Source organism: Oryx dammah, unplaced genomic scaffold (genome assembly GCF_014754425.2).
Source record: "Oryx dammah isolate SB20612 unplaced genomic scaffold, SCBI_Odam_1.1 HiC_scaffold_27, whole genome shotgun sequence".
In the NCBI taxonomy this organism is placed as follows: Eukaryota; Metazoa; Chordata; class Mammalia; order Artiodactyla; family Bovidae; genus Oryx; species Oryx dammah.
In genome coordinates, this window is record NW_024070211.1 from 126,373,165 (window position 1) to 126,395,219 (window position 22,055).

The 22,055-nt window shown below is 39.3% G+C and overlaps 1 protein-coding gene across 1 annotated transcript in view; it reads left to right on the forward strand.

Annotated features, from left to right (window-relative positions):
* The window catches only part of FAM171B (family with sequence similarity 171 member B), a 78,460-nt gene extending 71,843 nt beyond the window's left edge, over positions 1-6,617 (forward strand). Inside the window, exons 7-8 of the mRNA XM_040227770.1 lie at positions 1,541-1,664; positions 1,922-6,617. Coding sequence (XP_040083704.1) covers positions 1,541-1,664; positions 1,922-3,269 — 1,472 coding nt within the window. The 3' untranslated portion in view covers positions 3,270-6,617. The remainder of the gene's footprint in view (positions 1-1,540; positions 1,665-1,921) is intronic.
* Positions 6,618-22,055: the final 15,438 nt, after the last annotated feature.

Sequence of the window (22,055 nt, forward strand, 5' to 3'; positions counted from 1 at the left end):
AGCCAGGATTCCAGTTCAGGCACTCTGGCTTTGAAGTCTGAATGTATAAACAAAACACTGCTTCTCCAAATCCTTTAGTGTCACTATACGTTGGTCAACTTAGATGATGTAAAAGTTAAAGGGTCTAAGTCTTTATGTGTCCTTAGTCTTTCCAGCGTCCTTGGTGAAGTTGAAAGCCTCATGCTGGACTTTTTCTTATGGTTGAGATGAGTGGAAAATCAGGTGTCTCATCACCCCCAATACACATTAGAATCCAGCTGATACTAATCAGTAGACTTGTATACATTTCTGAGCAAAATTAAGTCCTAGTGATGTTGAAACATTACCTCAAGGTAAGTTGCGTCTACTTGCATGCAGGATATTCAGAACCTCCACTGATCATCCCCATGCTTAGTCTGCTTTTACTGCAGGTAAGCTAATTCCAGGGGCTTCCTTGGTGGCTCCGTGGTAAACAATCTGCTTGGCAATAGAGGAGATGCAGGTGTGATCCTGGGGTTAGGAAGATCCTCTGGAGAAGGAAATGGCAACTGGCTCAAGTATTCTTGCCTGGAATATCCCATGGACAGAGGAGCCTGACGGGCTACAGTCCATGGGGTTGCAAAAGAGTCAGACATGACTTAGCAACTGTACAAAAACAACAAAGTAATTACCGCAACATTGTATATATGTGTTCTCATAAAGAAGAATAATGGGTCACTGTCTTCTGCTGGGCTTAGCTTATGGGGATCATGGTGCCATGTTATTCTAGAGTCCTGTCTGAAGGAGTTACAACTTTTGATTCTTCAGGCCCCCCAATTTTTGCGTTCTCATTGGTCTTTTCATCCCTGTTTACTTTAGCAAATTCTTTTTAAAGAATTTTAAAGAATTCTTTTTACCTTTACATTTTCTTTTTAAATTGAATGCAGCTAATATCAACCCTCACTATATTCTATCTCAAAACCTCTTTGCACAAAGCTCTCATTAGAAATACTTTTGTTCCAGCAAACATTTTGCTACCATGTAACTTCGGTCACTATTTTTACTACCTCCTGCAACAGTTTCCTTAACTGCTTGACTTGGAAGCCAGTGCCACATTTTTTAAGTTTTGTAACAGCAGGACCTTAGCGTCTTGGTCCATTTTCTGTAAATTTCAGCCATCAGTAACAAATAAGCCTGCTATCTATTTGTTGCTTTCATTTTGTGACTGTTGGGCTTGACTTGGTTCAGTTTTAACATTTTTTTCTCATTCCAGAACCTAGATTAAAAGAATAGCAAAACTTCAGGATATACTTTTCACTTAGTAGAAGACCTTAGCAGAGGACAGGCAACTTATACAGCCTCATTTAAGGTGCTCGTATTTCACTGGGCACAGCAAATCAACTGATTAAGCCTAATGGGGGTAGGGAAAATATTTTCCATACACAGAGAAGCCTGCCATGGGAGGGGAACAAATTAATAGACCTGTGTACACATCTTTAATCTGCCTCACCCAGGATAGGACACAGTTGAAAGTCTGACCTAAAGTAATATATTTTCTCTTTGTTTATTTTGAACTATTTAGGGTCAGGTGTGAATGGAGATTCCAAGGACATAACTGCCTACCACACAGTATTTCTTACCGCCATATTAGGAGGAACAATAGTCATTGTGATTGGATTTTTTGCTGTACTTCTTTGTTATTGCAGGTAAGAACAATAGCTATGCGTGTGAACACAAACTGTCTGATTTTAGTGTCATGTAAATTCTGTGTATTACAAAGTTTGTAGAAAGCAATGGTTTGATGTTTAAAATATAGGTTAAAATAAAAACAGATATATTCTAACAGTAGCATTATATATATATATATTTATTTATAAAATAAACATGAGTTTTTTTGTTAATGAAACCTTCTAGATAAGTTCAAAACTTTTTTTTTTTTTTTTTGCCTTCTCTTCTACTCTAGGGATAAGTGTGGTACTCCACAGAAAAGAGAAAGAAATACCACCAAACTTGAGGTCCTCAAGAGAGACCAGACAACTTCAACAACTCACATAAATCACATCAGTTCAGTCAAAGTTGCATTAAAAACCGAGGACAAATCACAGTTATTCAATGCCAAAAGCTCCCCGTACAGCCCTCAGAAAAAGGAATCATCCAAGGTGGAAGCAGAAGAAAGAGTTTCCATGGTGAAAACTCGGGACAATTTGAAAATCTACAACGAAGAAGTTTCGTTTCTGTCAGTCAATCGAAACAATTACTCCAGAAACCCAGCACAGTCTTTGGAGCCCAATGTAGGGTCCAAACAACTTAAACATGTTAACAACAATATGTCTTCATCTCTAGGTGACACGCAAGAGGAAAAGAGGTATCTCACAGGTAAGGAAGAGGCATATGGCCATTCCCACATTCCAGAACAGGTCATGCACATATACAGCCAGCCCATAGCCATCCTTCAGACATCGGACCTCTTCCCCACTCCAGAGCAGTTGCATCCTGCTAAATCGGCTACTCTGCCAAGAAAGGGACAGTTAGTCTATGGCCAACTGATGGAGCCAGTAAATAGAGAGAACTTTACACAGACATTACCGAAAATGCCAATGCATTCTCATGCCCAGCCCCCAGATGCCAGGGAAGAGAACATCCCACTGGAAGGTCAACAGAGTTTGCCATCCCAAACTTCAGATTGGAGCCGGTATTCAAATAGCCTCCTGGAATCTGTTTCTGTTCCTGGAACACTAAATGAAGCTGTTGTAATGACTCCCTTTTCATCGGAGCTTCAAGGAATTTCAGAACAGACCCTCCTAGAACTGTCCAAAGGAAAGCCATCCCCCCACCCCAGAGCCTGGTTTGTGTCTCTTGATGGAAAGCCGGTTGCACAGGTGCGGCACTCCTTCATAGACCTGAAAAAGGGCAAGAGAGCCCAGAGCAATGACACGAGTCTGGACTCTGGGGTGGACATGAATGAGCACCACTCAAGTAGAAAACTGGAGAGGGAGAAAACGTTCATCAAAAGCATGCATCAGCCTAAGATCCTTTACTTAGAAGACTTAGACCTGAGCAGCAGTGAGAGTGGAACCACTGTCTGCTCTCCAGAGGACCCAGCTTTAAGGCACATCCTAGATGGAGGCAGTGGAGCCATCATGGAGCACCCTGGGGAAGAGTCCCCAGGAAGAAAAAGCACCGCTGAAGATTTTGAAGCCAATATATCCCCCACTAAAAAAAGGGGCAGACCACCACCACTAGCCAAGAGAGATAGCAAAACTAACATCTGGAAGAAACGAGAGGAACGCCCACTGATTCCCATAAATTAATACCAAGAGTGGTTGTGTCTCTGTTGTCTCGTGCTGTTTATTCTTGCTTTCTATTGTAAATTGCTGTGTGAACTTCTGAAGAAGCTGAGACTGAGCAATCTCATGGTCCCTGGACATGTCTCGAGCAGAGTAAATAGTAAAATGGTAATTCAGTAGTGAGAAAGCGACCAAGAAATGCTTTTTTCTGGCCTATGCTTTTTATTTATTTTTGGGTGATGAATTTGAAGTATCTGAGGGTTCAAAATGTAAAATAGTATCCAAAATTGTTGCTCAGTCATCAAGTTGAGCCCTGACTCTGAAGAATAACAGTGAAAAGTATACTCCTAAAGTTGCTTTCAAAAATATTGCTTCTGCTTTGACTACCCCTGTGAAATATTTAGAAATGAAACTGTATTACTCTTGTGAAATGTTACTATTATATTCTCCACTGCATATACTTGAAAATAACTGGATAAATGTTCTGGATTGATGTTATTCTAGAGTTCAAAGGCCAAACCACATTTTCTTTCATTTTTAAACAGCATGTATATTGTATCAACCCAAAAGTAAATTCCATACTCACCTAATAAGATGGGCAAGAAGCTACTTGGTTGTTAGAGAGGGAAATGCCAGCTCTTTGGTTGTTTTTGGATAAAACTTCACAGAATAAACAGGTGTTAGTTTATCTAGAAATCTGAGAAATGAATGTTCTGATACTGAATTTTTATTTAAAAATTTCTTGCCCCCTTCCCCATCACCAAAAGGGGAAGTTAGCTTAGCTGTCAAGAAAATTTTTTACTAGTCTTTAAAAAAAAAGTCATTCCTTCCACTCCCCAATCTTTAAGGCTCACTGATACATGTAGACTGAAATCAGTTTTAAGATATTTCTTCTATTCAGAAAAGTCACTTAAACTATTACACTTGATTTTTAAAAATCAATGAATTGAAAGTTTCTTATAAACATCCAAACAAAATATGTGGAGCTAAAGGAAATAAACATTTCAATTTTTTCTGAAATGTCAAGCAGAAAAAAAGTGCCATTTCTCTTGAGATTCAAGAATACCTTTAGGATCCCAAATATACATCCAGATTTTTTTGTTGCTGACATTCTAAAAAATGTTTGGGAACAACAGTTTCAATTTCACAGGAAAATAAACGATTTTTATTAAATCATGTAAATGCTTTTAAGTTATATAACATTTTTTTTCCAGGTTTGGAAGTAATATATTCTTTTCATCATAGCAGAGAATTAGTGTGAACACATTCAACAGCCATTTTTAATTTTCAGTGCTTTCAACTCTGAATTATCATTCATGTCCTAAAAATGAAACTTTTTTAATTAAAATCAACTCCTCTCATTTTTCTTAAAATTTCCATAAAGGCAAATGTCTGAAGCAGCTTACCCTTTTCCTTGGGGTGGGGAGGGGGGAGGAATGAAACTAAATTGCTTTATTTCTCATGCACTACTAATTAAGATGGGAGCAACATAGAGACCCAAGGCACATAAACAAGTTGTAAGAACTAAAATTAACCACATTAGCTTCAGTCAAACTGTAGATAGATATACAACGAAAGAAAACAGCTTTTCCCCCCAAGACAGTAGACTTCAGCCAGGTTTTTCCTGTAACCATTTCTGAAGCATATAACCTGTCAGATAACATTCCTTTCTGTATTAACCCAAAGAATTTAAAGATCTAGGTAAAAGTTTGCTATATTCTACCCCAATCCATAGAAGAGAGAAATGTTTTGGTTAATACCTACAATTACTTTTTTGAGGGAGGGGTGATAAGGTCCAAAATTAGAGGCAGTTTCTTACTGGTTTTACACAGAAAGATGTATTTAAGGTGAGATAAATGAAAATGATTTGGAAAAGGTTAAGGAGTTAGTGCTCTGCTGAAGTGCCTTTGATATAGACTTGCTTTATTAAAAGGATATGATAACATCTTTCTTAAATGTGCATTTTCTTTCTGTTAGCCAAATTAAACAGATGTGCAGTTTTTATTAAAAATATAGACCTAGTGTTTCACGTTGGAACAATGAATTTTGCATGCAGTAACATCTCTTTGTGTATTCTTTTTTCAATCTAGTTTATATTGATAACATTATGTTGGAATGAAGTTAGAAACTATATAGTAATATACTGACTTTGACATTTTAAGTGTATATTTTTCCCACCCTTAAAAAATGTTCACTCTATCATCTTGGTAATGGAATACACACTTTGATATAAGGGTATGCCATTAAGGTATGCCACTTACTCATTCTTGTGTAAAGGAAATGAGAAGATGTATCCCCAAGGGCTTTTCTAGAAATACTTTTGTTGGTTTCAGAATAAAATCTTATTTTTTTATACACTGCACATTCTGTTCTCAATTGGGAAGTATAGGTAATTTATCTTTTTCTAATGATCCAAAATGTGTAACTTCTCATTTGTGAGTAGTTCACAAATTTCCTGTTAAAGAGCTGAAGCCATCTACTTTTTCTTAACCCAAGTGATAATAAACTGGCAATATTCACAACTTTCTTAAAATTTTTAAATTGAAAACCACCACAGTTTTTTGCAAATGAAAACCTTGAGAATTTTAGTCACAAATTGTTAACATTTGTGGATCCTTTGTATATACTTTGGATATAACTTAAAAGCAAAATTATCCCTCAAGGAAATGATGGATTCATTTACTAAAGCACAGCTATATGTATTTTTGAATACATATGATATTGAATTTGTAAAATCCATTTGTATGACATTTATGCAATTGTATAGGGATTATGCCCTTTTATAATACACAGTATACCACGAAGGTCACAAATGTTGAGAATAAAAACACTTCTTTGCTTTGGCAGTCATTTTCAGATTACTTTCTGTATGTTTAAATCCTCTGGTATCAATACATAGTATAAAGTTTTGGGGATCTTTGGATCAAATGATGTCCCTCAAAACTTCCAGGAAGGTGAAGCTCAAAGATACGTATTCATTTATAGGGAATGAGTTATTCATTTCTCTGTGTACTAGAATTGTAAAGAATTTAACTGTGTTAATTTCCATGTTAGAACTAGAGTTGACATTTTGCCCTCTGTTTCCAGGTGTTTCTATCTTTTGTATTCTCTCATCAGAGGAATCTCACATTTCAGTGTATTTATGCCATCACTACTATATTTACTGCTGGAAACTTAAAAATCTGATGATTTGTAAAAATGTTAAACAGTTCATTAAAGATAATAAAATCTAAAAATGTATCTGATGCATTGTTTTATTTTGGGTAAACTATGAAACATTCCTTCCTAAATTGTTATTTAATCTGGTAGATGAATATTCAATTATTTTCTTGATTACACTCCCTATACTAAAATAAATATTTGAATACCCTATGTTTATATAATGAACTTGATTTCTCTTTTTATTTCATGTTCTCCAAAGTTCACATTTTGACTATTAAAGCTGAATATAGACAAATCATTTTCCATTCAATGAGAAGACTTTACAAGATAATGAAAATGAAACTGTTAGTCTCTCAGTCATATCCGACCCTGTAATCCCATGAATTGCAGCCTGCCACACGCCACTCCAGTACTCTTGCCTGGAAAATCCCATGGACGGAGGAGCCTGGTAGGATGCAGTCCATGGGGTCTCGAAGAGTTGGACAAGACTGAGCGACTTCACTTTCACTTTTCACTTTCATACATTGGAGAAGGAAATGGCAACCCACTCCAGTGTTCTTGCCTGGAGAATCCCAGGGACGGAGGAGCCTGGTGGGCTGCCGTCTATGGGGTCACACAGAGTTGGACACGACTGAAGTGACTTAGCAGCAGCAGCAGATTCCTCTTTCCATGGGATTCTCCAGGCAAGAATACCGGAGTGGGTAGCCATTCCTTTCTCCAGGGGATCTTCCTGACTCACAGATTGAACCCTGGTCTCCTGTACTGCAGGCAGATTCTTTACCATCTGAGCCACCAGGGAAGCCCAGAAAATATGACAAATATTTTGGGAGTTACAGTTTTTATATTCTAAGTAAGAAACAATAGAGTACACCCTCCCATATCCCCTGTAAAAAAAAAATTCTTTTAGCTTTAAACCTAAGACTAATGATAACACTAAGGCTGTTTGCTCAGTTAATTGAACAGTGCTTAGGTTCATGTATTGGGTTGGCCAAAAAGTTCATTTGGGTTTTTCCAGATCATAGAAAAAAAAACCGAGGATTCCAGAAAAACATCTACATTAGCTTCATTGACTAGGCTAAAACCTTTGACTATGTGGATCACAACAAACTATAGAAAATTCTTAAAGAGATGTGAGTATCAGATCACCTTACCTGCTCCTGAGAAATCTATATGCAGGTCAAAAAGCACCAGTTAGAACTGGACGTGGAACAATGGACTGGTTCAGCATTGGGGAAAGTGTACATCAAGGCTGTGTATCATCACCCTCTTATTTAATTTAAATGCAGAGTTCAGTCGCTCAGTCGTGTCCAACTCTTTGTGACCTCATGAATCGCAGCAGGCCAGGCCAGGCCAGGCCTCCCTGTCCATCACCAACTCCCGGAGTTCACTCAGACTCATGTCCATCAAGTCAGTGATGCCATCCAGCCATCTCATCCTCTGTCGTCCCCTTCTCCTCCTGCCCCCAATCCCTCCCAGCATCAGAGTCCTTTCCAATGAGTCAACTCTTTGCATGAGGTGGCCAAAGTACTGGAGCTTCAGCTTCAGCATCATTCCCTCCAAAGAAATCCCAGGGCTGATCTTCAGAATGGATTGGTTGGATCTCCTTGCAGTCCAAGGGACTCTCAAGAGTCTTCTCCAACACCATAGTTCAAAAGCATCAATTCTTTAGCACTCAGCTTTCTTCACAGTTCAACTCTCACATCCATACGTGACCACTGGAAAAACCATAACCTTGACTAGATGGACCTTTGTTGGCAAAGTAATATCTCTGCTTTTGAATATGCTATCTAGGTTGGTCATAACTTTTCTTCCAAGGAGTAAGCGTCTTTTAATTTCAAGGCTGCAGTCACCATATGCAGTGATTTTGGAGCCTCCCAAAATAAAGTCTGACACTGTTTCCACTGTTTTCCCATCTATTTCCCATGAAGTGATGGGACCAGATGCCATGATCTTCATTTTCTGAATGTTGAGCTGTAAGCCAACTTTTTCACTCTCCACTTTCAATTTCATCAAGAGGCTTTTTAGTTCCTTTTCACTTTTTGCCATAAGGGTGGTGTCATCTGCATGTCTGAGGTTATTGATATTTCTCCCGGCAATCTTGATTCCAGCTTGTGCTTCCTCCAGCCCAGCGTTTCTCATGATGTACTCTGCATAGAAGTTAAATAAGCAGGGTGACAATATACAGCCTTGACATACTCCTTTTCCTATTTGGAACCAATCTGTTGTTCCATGTCCAGTTCTAACTGTTGCTTCCTAACCTGCATTTAGGTTTCTCAAGAGGCAGGTCAGGTGGTCTGGTATTCCCATCTCTTTCAGAATTTTCCACAGTTTATTGTGATCCACACAGTCAAAGGCTTTGGCATAGTCACAATAAAGCAGAAATAGATGTTTTTCTGGAACTCTCTTGATTTTTCCATGCAAAGTACATCATGTGAAATGCTGGGCTGGATGAAGCTCAAGCTGGAATCGAGATTACAAGGAGAAAATCAACAACCTCACATGTGGCAGAAAGTAAAGAGGAACTAAAGAGCCTCTTGGTGAGGGTGAAAGACAGTGAAAAATCTGGCTTAAAAGTCAACATTCAGAAAACTAAAATCATGGCATCCAGTTCCATCACTTCAAATAGATGGCAAATAGATGGGGAGAAAAGTGGAAGCAGTCACAGATTTTGTTTCCTCGGGTTCCAAAATCACTGCAGATGGTGACTGAAGCCATGAAATTAAAAGAGACTTGCACCTTGGAAGAAAAGCTATGACTAACCTAGACAGCATATTAAAAAGCAGAGACATTACTTTGTCGAAAAAGTCCCTCTAGTCAAAGCTATGGTTTTTCCAATAGTCATGTATGGATGTGAGAGTTGGACCATAAGGCTGAGTGCTGAAGAATTGACACTTTTGAATTGTAGTGGTGGAGAAGACTCTTGAGAGTCCCTTGGACAGCAAAGAGATCAAACCTAAAGGAAGTCAGTTAAGGAGTCAATCCTAAAGGAAATCAACCCTGAATATTCATTGGAAGGACTTATGCTTCAATACCATTGGCCATCCGATATGAAGAACTGACTCATTAGAAAAGACCCTGATGCTGGGAAAGATTGAGGGCAGGAGGAGAAGGGGATAACAGAGGATGAGATCGTTAGATGGCATCATCGACTTAATGAGTCTGAGCAAACTCCGGGAGATGGTGAAGGACAGGGAAACCTGGCGTGCTGCAGTCCATGGGGTTGCAAAAAGTTGGACACGACTGAACAACCGAATAACAACAAACCTGACTTCCATGATTTTAGGCATTTTGTACAACTTATATAAATAAATATGGTACCAGAAATAACTTTGGTCAATTCTAATGGGAATTGTACTCTGAACCCACTCACAAATGCAATGGAGATTATAACCTTCAACACTGGAGTTGAAATAGACCCTTAGTTTGCATCCCTCCCAAGGGCAAGCCAGGCCATAGCCACCTTTGTCAGGGTCTGGTCCCCATCCAGGAGAGTATGGAGTCTTAACAGAAATGATGCAGCCCCTGGAAGAGTCATGCAAAACTCAAACTCACATGGAATTGGTTGTAATAGAAAATAAGATTTCATAAATCATAATGAGAAATTTAGCTGCCAAAGAGATTGAAATTCACATTCTCAAGGGAAATTAATGTGTAGGCACTATAGGAAAGAAAAGGGATGGAGTTAGGAGGTATTTGACAGCTCATCAGGGATCCTTCAACTACATGCTGGAAAAATGTTAAACTATATGGCAGTGCTGCTTTATCTACACTTCATAAAATCACCTTTTAGCTTTCTTTTTATAGACGGATTTCTTTATCCTAATATCTATGCAGTGAAACAGCTTAATTCCAACAGTAAGCTCTCTAAACCAATTGTGGGGTTAATTTCTTTTGTCTTTGGATTTGATGTTCTCTCTATCAAAATAAATATTTTTCCTTTGAACTTGTTTTCTTTTTCCCTTTATTTTGAGCCTCTGTTTAATTTGGAACTGTGGACCTGGAACTGGACTCTGTCCAGTGACTTACTTTTTTTGATAAAAGCATTCTCAGTTTGACTAGAGAAAAACTGATTTCTAGACAATCACAATTTATAATGTTAAGTACCAAAAAGTTAGTATTAATAAAACCAATTATAAATGATGGAGAAACATTATCATTAGATACACATGGAAAGTTTCTTAGGGGAAAAGTAACTATTTTCTTTCTAAGATAGCTAAGCTTAAAGATCACACTTTAAAATTATCTGTGGTGTTTATCAAAACATTGCAATACAATTTTTCTCTATATTGCTATAGTAGATGACTATCTGTCTATTTCTGTTGGGAAAGTTTACATGTTGAGAAGTAAATGGTATTTTTTAAAACTTTGGTGGCAAAAATCTCTTGATTGTACCCTATATTTCCTGTTTTTCAAACCTACATTTGCTATGGTTGTAAATATTCTACAGTCCTGTAAGGATATTCAAATTTCCCAGATGATTTAGTCTTTTATTTTTCCTTCTTATGTTCTTCTGGTTGACTAGGAGTTTCATAATTCATATATTTACTAGTTCTAATCCCTGTAGACCTTATTAAAACACTAGACTAACTGCAGACAGTCTGATTCAAAACAAACCAGATAATTACATTCCCAGGAGTCTCTGGGCTTATTATATTTGAACATCTTAGTTAAGAACATTTCCTAAATACTGTAATGAAAGGTAGAATTGTAGCTATTAAACAATGTGCATTACATATCAAAATAATTTTTATTTATATATCCCCATATTTCAGTTTGGAAAACAAAGATTTGTTTTATGTAGAAAATATTTTAAAGTGAATTTATTCAGTTTAAATTTATCTCTAATATTCATCATTTTGAAATAAATACTACCTTGAAACCCTGATTTCTAACTTCAGTCAGTTCAGTCACTCAGTTGTGTCTGACTCTTTGCGACCCCATGGGCTGCACACACCAGGCCTCCCTGTCCATCACCAACTCCCAAAGTTCACTCATACTCATGTCCATTAAGTCCGTGATGCCATCCAGTCATCTCATTTTCTGTCGCCCCCCTCTCTTCCTGCCCTCAATCTTTCCCAACATCAGGTTCTTTTCCAATGAAACAGCCCTTCGCATCAGGTGGCCAAAGTATTGGAGTTTCAGCCTCAGCATCAGTCATTGCAGTGAACACCCAGGACCAATCACCTTTAGGATGGACTGGTTGGATCTCCTTGCTGTCCAAGGGACTCTCAAGAGTCTTCTCCAACACCACAGTTCAAAAGCATCAATTCTTCAGTGCTCAGCTTTCTTTATAGTCCAACTCTTACATCCATACATGACTACTGGAAAAACCATAGCTTTGACTAGAAGGACATTTATTGGCAGAGTTATGTTTCTGCTTTTTAATATGCTGTCTAGGTGGTCATAACTTTTCTTCCAGGGAGCAAGGGTGTTAATTTCATGGCTTCAGTAACCATCTGCAGTGATTTTGGAGCCCCCCAAAATAATGTCAGCCACTGTTTCCACTGTTTCCCCGTCTATTTCCCATGAAGGGATGGGACCAGATGCTGTGATCTTAGTTTTCTGAATGTTGAGTGTTAAGCCAACTTTTTCACTCTCCTCTTTCACTTTCATCAAGAGGCTATTTAGTTCTTCTTCACTTTCTACCATAAGGGTGGGAGATGGAAATGACAACCTACTCCAGTATTCTTGCCTGGAGAACCCCATGGACAGAGGAGCCTGGTAGGCTGCTTGCTGTCCATGGAGTCGCACAGAGTCGGACACAACTGAAGCAACGTAGCAGCAGCATCTGCATATTTGAGTTTATTGATATTTCTCCCGGCAATCTTCATTCCAGCTTGAGCTTCATCCAGCCCAGCATTTCTCATGATATACTCTGCATCTAAGTTAAATAAGCAGGGTGACAATATACAGCCTTGACGTACTCCTTTTCCTATTTGGAACCAGTCTGTTGTTCCATGTCCAGTTCTAATTGTTGCTTCCTGACCTGCATACAGATTTCTCAAGAGGCAGGTTAGGTGGTCTGGTATTCCCATTTCTTGAAGACTTTTCCACAGTTTATTGTGATCCACACAGTCAAAGGCTTTGGCATAGTCAATAAAGCAGAAGTAGACATTTTTCTGGAACTCTCTTGCTTTTTCCGTGATCCACTGGACGTTGGCAATTTTATCTCTGGTTCCTCTGCCTTTTCTAAAACCTGCTTGAACATCAGGGAGTTCACAGTTCATGTATTGCTGAAGCCTGGCTTGGAGAATTTTGAGCATTACTTTACTAGCATGTGAGATGAGTGCAATTGTGCAGTAGTTTGAGCATTCTTTGGCATTGCCTTTCTTTGGAATTGGAATGAACACTGACCATTTCCAGTCCTGTGGCCACTGCTGAGTTTTCCAAATTTGCTGGCATATTGAGTGTAGCACTTTCACAGCATCATCTTTCAGGATTTGAAACAGCTCCACTGGAATGCCATCACCTCCACTAGGTTTGTTCGTAGTGATGCTTTCTAAGGCCCACTTGACTTCACATTCCAAGATGTCTGGCTCTAGATTAGTGATCACATCATCATGATTATCAGGTCATGAAGATCTTTTTTGTACAGTTCTTCTGTGTATTCTTGCCACCTCTTCTTAATATCTTCTGCTTCTGTTAGGTCCATACCATTTCTGTCCTTTATTGAGCCCATCTTTGCATGAAATGTTCCCTTGGTATCTCTAATTTTCTTGAAGACATCTCTAGTCTTTCCCATTCTGTTGTTTTTCCTCTATTTCTTTGCATTGATCGCTGAAGAAGGCTTTCTTATCTTTTCTTGCTATTCTTTGGAACTCTGCATTCAGATGCTTATATCTTTCCTTTTCTCCTTTGCTTTTCACCTCTCTTCTTTTCACAGCTATTTGTAAGGCCTCCCCAGACAGCCATTTTGCTTTTTTGCATTTCTTTTCCATGGGGATGGTCTTGATCCCTGTCTCCTGTACAATGTCACGAACCTCATTCCTCAGTTCATCAGGCACTCTATCAGATCTAGGCCATTAAATCTATTTCTCACTTCCACTGTATAATCATAAGGGATTTGATTTAGGTCATACCTGAATGGTCTAGCGGTTTTCCCTATTTTCTTCTATTTTAGTCTGAATTTGGTAATAAGGAGTTCATGATCTGAGCCACAGTCAGCTCCTGGTCTTGTTTTTGTTGACTGTATAGAGCTTCTCTATCTTTGGCTGCAAAGAATATAATCAATCTGATTTCAGTGTTGACCATCTGGTGATGTCCATGTATAGAGTCTTCTCTTGTGTTGTTGGAAGAGAGTGTTTGCTATGACCAGTGCATTTTCTTGGCAAAACTCTATTAGTCTTTGCCCTGCTTCATTCTGCATTCCAAGGCCAAATTTGCCTGTTACTCCAGGTGTTTCTTGACTTCCTACTTTTGCATTCCAGTCCCCTATAATGAAAAGGACATCTTTTTTGGGTGTTAGTTCTAAAAAGTCTTGTAGGTCTTCATAAAACCATTCAACTTCAGTTTCTTCAGTGTTACTGGTTGGGGCATAGACTTGGATAACTGTGATATTGAATGGTTTGCCTTGGAGACGAACAGAGATCATTCTGTCGTTTTTGAGATTGCATCCAAGTACTGCTTTTTGGACTCTTTTGTTGACCATGATGGCTACTCCATTTCTTCTGAGGGATTCCTGCCCACAGTAGTAGATATAATGGTCGTCTGAGTTAAATTCACCCATTCTAGTCCATTTTAGTTCGCCGATTCCTAGAATGTCGACGTTCACCCTTGCCATCTCTTGTTTGACCACTTCCAATTTGCCTTGATTCATGGACCTGACATTCCAGGTTCCTATGCAATATTGCTCTTTACAGCATTGGATCTTACTTCTATCACCAGTCACATCCACAGTTGGGTATTGTTTTTGCTTTGGCTCCATCCCTTCATTCTTTCTGGAGTTATTTCTCCACTGATCTCCAGTATTATATTGGGCACCTAATGACCTGGGGAGTTTCTCTTTCGGTATCTTATCATTTTGCCTTTTCATACTGTTCATGGGGTTTTCAAGGCAAGAATATTGAAGTGGCTTGCCATTCCCTTCTCCAGTGGACCACATTCTGTCAGATCTCTCCACCATGACCCACCTGTCTTGAGTTGCCCCGCAGGCATGGCTTGGTTTCATTGAGTTAGACAATGCTGTAGTCCTAGTGTGATTAGATTGACTAGTTTTCTGTGAGTATGGTTTCAGTGTGTCTGCCCTCTGATGCCCTCTTGCAACACCTACCATCTTACTTGGGTTTCTCTTACCTTGGGCATGGGGTATCTCTTCACGGCTGCTCCAGCAAAGCACAGCCTCTGCTCCTTACCTTGGACAAGGGGTATCTCCTTACTGCCACCGTTTCTGACCTTCAACGTGAGATAGCTCCTCTAGGCCCTCCTGTCCCTGCTCAGCCACCGCTCCTCGAGTTGCTCCTGCCAGCTGCCGCCCCTGGCCTTGGGCTCAGGGTGGCTCCTCAGGGTCACTGCCCCTGGCCTCGGGTGCGAGGTAGCTTCTCCAGACCGCCCCTGACCTCGGACGTGGGGTGGCTCCTCCACGCCGTTCCTGCACTGTCGCAGCCTTGTGCTCTGGGCTGCTATCCCTGACTTCAGACGTCGGGTAGCTCTCAGCTGTGCTTAGTGTGCCGGCCCGCTGTCAAACGGGTATATCTTTCCTTTCTTCCTTTGCTTTTTTCACTTCTCTTTTCACAGCTATTCTCCTCAGACAACCATTTTGCTTTTTTGCATTTATTTTTCTAACTTCAATAACTTCTAAAAGACTTGTGACCACTAAATATAGAAATGTTTAATTATTAACATGTTTTACATATATTCTTATTATTTTTTCATTTGATGTTTATTATTGATTATTGGGGTAACTAGGTGGCCAGAGGAAGGCTTGAGAGGAGACCTGCCAATTTCTTTTGGATATTCCAAGTTAAAAGGATATCTAGGAGAGTTTCTGTGTACCTCTGAATCCATCTTGGGTTATTAGGGTCACATCAGATGTTAAATCCAATGCAGGCAGTAGAGATTTGGGGAGTTTCAAATGGTTGTTTGAAGCTACAGGCAAAAGGTGAGATGGTCAAGAAAGAGTAGGGAGGGTGAGAAAATACTTCCAGTGGTGTCATTATTTGTGTCATAAATATAAGTAAAATATCAGTTCTATTTAAGAATATTAGGTTTTAACAAACACACTGTATATGTAGTAGAGTTGAAAGAAAATAAGACAATGACTTTGGTGTCTCCTTTTAAATTTCATAAATACGACTTTTAGTTTACATCTCAAATATAATTTTATTTTTTGTAAGTAGAATCTTACTTAAAAATAAGTGGCAAATAATTTTTTATGTTAATTTCATTACTAATTTTTTCCTTTTTTATATTTCATTTTTACAATGTAGATTTTCAATAAATATATTACAAAGAAAGAAGCAAAAATTAGGAGATCTGAGTCCAGGTCATGACTCTTCACATTTCTAGTAAACTTTGGTTTCCTTGTGTTATGTGTCTCTGACAATGTTCATAACAGCAATATGGTAAGACTGAAGGTGGTACAAAGGAAAAGCACAGACCAGGCAAATTATTAGTTATTGACCTATGACTGTACATTTAACAAATTTATAAATTAGCAGGGTTGCTTTTGTGATTCAACTCTGTTTAACCAATTGGATTATCTCCAATTAAAAGCTGATTTATCACTGCACACTAACACCATGTTAGCAATTATCAAAGTGTAGGCCTCCAGATACTAGAGTTCTCCTTACAGCAACTACTGTGCTTTTTTTCCCCCTTTTGATCAGGATCATTAGGAATTGGGGAAAGAGGAGAACCACTCAAATTATTTAGGGGATTTGACAAACTGGGTAAACTCACTGCTCTCCTGTATAGTTTGCCTCCCATACTTCATATTAAATCTCATATAATGCAATAACTACTCAGCTACCTAGAATAATTTAACAGCAAGGCATGAAGAAGAGGATTTTATGACCCCATTATTCAGTGATTCATGAATCAAAGGAATCTAAACATCTTCATTCTAGTAGTTTCCTACATTTTTATTACTCTAAAATGTTTTACAAATTAAAAGTATTCACTAACACCATTTCCTTTAGAAAAAATTGTTTCGAAGAATTAACATTTTCTTGATCTCTTCACTGATATTTTGAATGTATCCTAAAACTTGTAAAAGAATGGACCAAAACGTTGAGTAGATTTCCTTGTAGCCTGAAGACTCAAGTCCATAGAAGAATAAAACACATGTGTTTTAAGTCCAGAGAACTCTCAGTTATCAGATATCAACAATCTCTGAAGGGTTGGTTGAGAGCAACCTTTTTGCAGAACTGGTGTTAAATTCACCCCGCTCCCCATTTCACTAATCTAAGAAGACAACAGGGAAGCAGAGAAGTGCTCTTTCTGGGGAGGGGGTGTTACTGAAAGGAGCTATCAGCTCACCTCACCCCCTGTGGTGGTCAAAGGAGCACTTTACTAGTACTCTTCTCAGATGTTTCAGTGGGGGGACAAGTTCACTGGGGAAGTCTGTCGAAGTTTGGGGGTACCTACAATAACAGGACACAGACACCTCTTTCTATGATTAGATTGCTTTCCTCTCCTAGAGTAAGTAGGGAAAAAGTCCTGTGGGAGATGGCATTGTGATGCCATCAGATGAAGTGAGAATAAGAATTATTTCTTTTGGGGATCAGATCAAGATGGCAGTGGAGGAAGGACATGGAGCTCACCTTCTCCCACAAATACATCAAAAATATATCTACATGTGGTATGATTCTCATAGAACAGCTACTTCAAGCTGGAGGAAGACCTCAGACTTCCAAAAGGGCAAGAAAATCTCCAAGTAACTGAGTCAGTTCAGTTCAGTTCAGTCGCTCAGTCGTGTCTGACTCTTTGTGACCCCATGAATCGCAGCACGCCAGGCCTCCTTGTGCATCACCAACTCCCGGAGTTCACTCAGACTCACGTCCATCGAGTCCGTGATGCCATTCAGCCATCTCATCCTCGGTCGTCCCCTTCTTCTCCTCCCCCAATCCCTCCCAGCATCAAAGTCTTTTCCAATGAGTCAACTCTTTGCATGAGGTGGCCAAAGTACTGGAGTTTCAGCTTTAGCATCATTCCTTCCAAAGAAATCCCAGGGTTGATCTCCTTCAGAATGGACTGGATGGATCTCCTTGCAGTCCAAGGGACTCTCAAGAGTCTTTTCCAACACCACAGTTCAAAAGCATCAATTCTTCAGCGCTCAGCCTTCTTCACAGTCCAACTCTCACATCCATACATGACTACTGGAAAAACCACAGCCTTGACTAGACTGGGTAGGACAAAGCAAAAACAAGAAAAGGCAAAAAGGAATCAGATGGGACTCACACCTCAGGGAGAGAGCTGTGAAAGAGGAAATGTTTCCCCACCCTGAGAGGAGGGGAGATCAGTCAGGACAGAGGGGGAGCCTCGGAGAACACAACAATCAGTTTGTGGAAGGCAAAGCAGAGAGAGACCCGCACAGATGGGGACACCACCACCTGGTACTCCCCTGCTTTCAATGTGCATCCACTGGGGCAGGCTGGGGGATGGGTGCTGAGGCTCAGGTGTTAGAGTCAGACCCTGAGAGAGGACTGTGGATACAGTTTGAGGGAGCCAGGGTGTGATACATCACAACCAAGGGAGTACAGGAAGAAATGTGGGCCTGCCAGAGAGGCAAGAAGATGAGGTGTGTGAGGAGAGGGCTGGAACTTCCATAGGCACTTCTTTCTCCACATGCATGCTCTCAGGCAGCAGGACACCGCCTCCATGAGCTCAGGGGACGGGATGTGTGAGCTGCCTCTGATATCCTGGACTCCAGAAGCAGGTGCTGATTGCTGCTATTGCCAAGAGTCCCAAGACCAGGTTCCAACTGCTCTCCCCACCTACTCAGGAGCAGGCATGGGCCAAGTGTCTGCACACCCCCTAGCAAGAGGATAATAGCCAGCACATAGTGAGAAAAGAGAGGCAAGCACCTAAACCAAAAACAGTCCACATTCCAAAAAGATATTAAACTCACACAGGGATGCACCTGCATATAAATAGAGCCCCTAGACTACAATAGATAATTGTTTCTCCTAAGCTCGGAGACTAAGAGAAATATAAGCAAAATGAAGAAGCAGAGGAATGACTTCCAGTTGAAAGACGAAGAAAATTTCCCTGAAGGAACAAGCAATGAAAGAGACCTCTTCAGGCTATTAGACACTGAGTTCAAAAAGGAGGAAATGAAAATACTGAAGGAGTTAAGAAAGGCTATTAACAGAAATGCAAGTTATTGTAAAAGGGGAAAAAAGGAGGAGCTAAGAGAAATTAGAAAAATCGTTTGCTGAGACAAAAAAATGAGCTAAAGGCAATGAATAGCAGAATGAATAATGCAGATGAAAGAAAAAGTGATCTGGAAGATAGAAGAAAGGAAATTATCCAACCAAAACAGCAGACAGAAAGCCAAATAAAAAATAAAAACAATATAAAAGGCCTATGAAATAATATCTGTGCACAACAGGGATTCTAGAAGGAGAAGAAAGAGAAAGGGGATTAAAATGTATTTGGAGAAATATAACTGAAAATTTCCCAAAATCCAGATACAGGAAACATAAAGGGTCTCAAGCAAAATGAACTCAACAGACCTACACCAAGACATGATAAAAATGTCAAAACTTAAACAGAATTCTAAAATCAGCAAGAAAAATGTTAATTACAAGGGAATTTTAAAAGGCTATCAGCTGATTTCTCTATAGAAACATTGCAGGCCAGAAAGGAATTGCAAAATATATTCAAAATACATATTCAAATATATTAAAAATATATTCAAAGAGCTTGAAAGGGAAAAATCTTCAACCTAGAATAATCTACCCAGCAAGATTATCATTTAGAATAGAAGGATAAATAATTTCTCAGACAAGCAAAAACTAAAAGAATACCTCAATACTAAACCTATTTTTTAAAAATATTGAAAGGTCTTCTCTAAATAGAAATAAAGCAAGAAGATATAAGAAGGAGGAAATCACAATTGGAAAGAATCACTTAAATAAGCCAGTACACAGATCAAAAGGAAAAAACTACTTGTGAGAGTGATAATAAATGCAGGGAACAGCAAAAGGCTAAACATGAAGATGTAAAAAAAAAAAAAAAAGAGAGATATCAAAATCATAAGATGTGGAGAAAGAGAGTAAAAGTATAGCTTTTTTTTTTTTTAGACTGGCTTCCCTGGTAACTCAGCTGGCAAAGAATCCGCTTGCAATGCAGGAGACCCGATTTGATTCCTGGGTCAGGAAAAATCCATTGGAGAAGGGATAAGCTACCCACTCTATTCTTGGGCTTCCCTGGTGACTGCTGGTAAAGAATGCCTCTGTAATGCAGGAGATCTGGGTTCAATCCCTGGATTGGGAAGAATCCCTGGAGAAGGGAATGGCTACCCACTCCAGTATTCTGGCCTGGAAAACTTCATGGTCTCTATGACCCTTGGGGTCACAAAGAGTCAGACATGACTGAGCAACTTTCACTTGAGCCTATATGACTATCAGCCTAAAGCAAGGAGATACAGGAAGGGGTTAACATACTTGAAAAATAGGTCACCACAAATAAAAAAACATACAATAGATTTTACAAAAATCAAAAAGAAGAGAATACAAGCATAAAATGAGTAATCAAACCACACACACACAAAAAGGCAAAAAGAAGCAAAGAGGAAACAGAATCACTTGGAAAACAAGGTTTGAAATGGCAATAAATACATATGTGTCAATAATTACCTTAAATGTCAATGGACTGAATGCTTCAATCAAAAAAGTGGCAGACTGGATTAAAAAAAAAAAAACCCAAGAGCCTACAATATGCTGCCTATGAGAGACCCACTTAGGACAAAGGACATGCATAGATTGAAGTGAAGGGATAAAAATAATATTTCATGCAAATGGACATGATAAGAAAGTGGGAGTTGCAATACTCATATCAGACAAAATAGACTTTAAAACAAAGGCCATAAAAAGAGATAAAGAAGGACACTATATAATGATAAAAGGGTCAATACAAGGGGATTTTACACTCATCAACATATATGCACCTAATATAGGAGCACCCAACCAGTCCATTCTAAAGGAGATCAGTCTTGGGTGTTCTTTGGAAGGAATTATGCTAAAGCTGAAACTCCAGTACATGGCCACCTCATGCGAAGAGTTGACTCATTGGAAAACACTCTGATGCTGGGAGGGATTGGGGGCAGGAGGAGAAAGGGATGACAGAGGATGAGATGGCTGGATGGCATCACCGACTCGATGGACGTGAGTTTGAGTGAACTCCAGGAGTTGGTGATGGACAGGGAGGCCTTGTGTGCTGCAGTTCATGGAGTCGCAAAGAGTCAGACATGACTGAACGACTGAACTGAACTAAATATACAAAACAAATAGAGACATAAGGAGATTTTGATGGGACTACAATAACAGTAGGAAACCTTAAAACTACTCACATCAATGGATAGATCTTCTAGACAGAAAAATCAATGCAGCAAGAAGATCCTAAATGATACAACAGAAGTCAGGCTTAATTGATATTTTCATGATATTACAAACAAAAACAGAATACACATTCAAGTGCACCTGTAATATTCTCTAGGATTAACTACATACCATGGCACAAAACTAATCTCAACAGATTAAAGAGTATAGAAATTATTTCAAATATTTTTTCTGATCACAATAAGAATGAAGGTGTAGAGTCTCTCAGGGAGGAATGAGACAGGCTGGAACCTGGGACCTTTTGTTGTGGTCCTACAATGCTTACACCTGGACAAACCTCTCTTCCAGCAACAAAATACAAAGAAACTGTATGTGACTAAAAATAACTGCATGCATGTGCAATTAGGGCAAATTCCAGACAAAATATACAAAAGACCAGAAAACCACTATTGCTACTTCTCAAGAGCCAGGAGTAAAATCAGGGTCTTGGGAACAACAGCAGAGTACTGAGCATACCCCTGCATTCAACACCACCACAGCATTGGGCAAACCACCTAAGCCACCACTCCAGCCTGACCCCTGGACACACCCCTACCCTCATCCTATATCGGGAACAAGCTCATCTCTCCCTTCTCTCTCTCCCAATCTTCCACCCCATGAGTGAGTAGGAAGGGAAACTGTTTGTTCTCACTTCCTCCTCCTGGGCCCCAGTAGAGCCTTGCCTGAAAAAAAACAAATGGGTAGAAGACCAGACTAGACATTTTTCCAAAGTATATGAAGATTGCCAACAGGTATATTGAAAGATGTTCAATATCATTAATCATCAGGGAAATGCAAATCAAAAAATCACAATGAGATATCATCTTACACCAGTTAGAATGACTATCATCAAAAAGAATACAAATCAAAAATATTGGAGAGGATGTGGAGAAAAGGGAACCCTCCTATACTGTTACTAGTAATGTAAACTGGTGCAACCCCTGTGGAAAACTGTCCAGAAGTTAGTCAAAAAAACTAAAAATAGAACTACCATATGACCGAGCAATTCCACTCCTGGGTACATATCCAAAAAAACAAAGGCACTAACTTGAAAACATGGGCCTCTCTTGTGGCTCAGCTGGTAAAGAATTCACCTGCAATGCAGGAG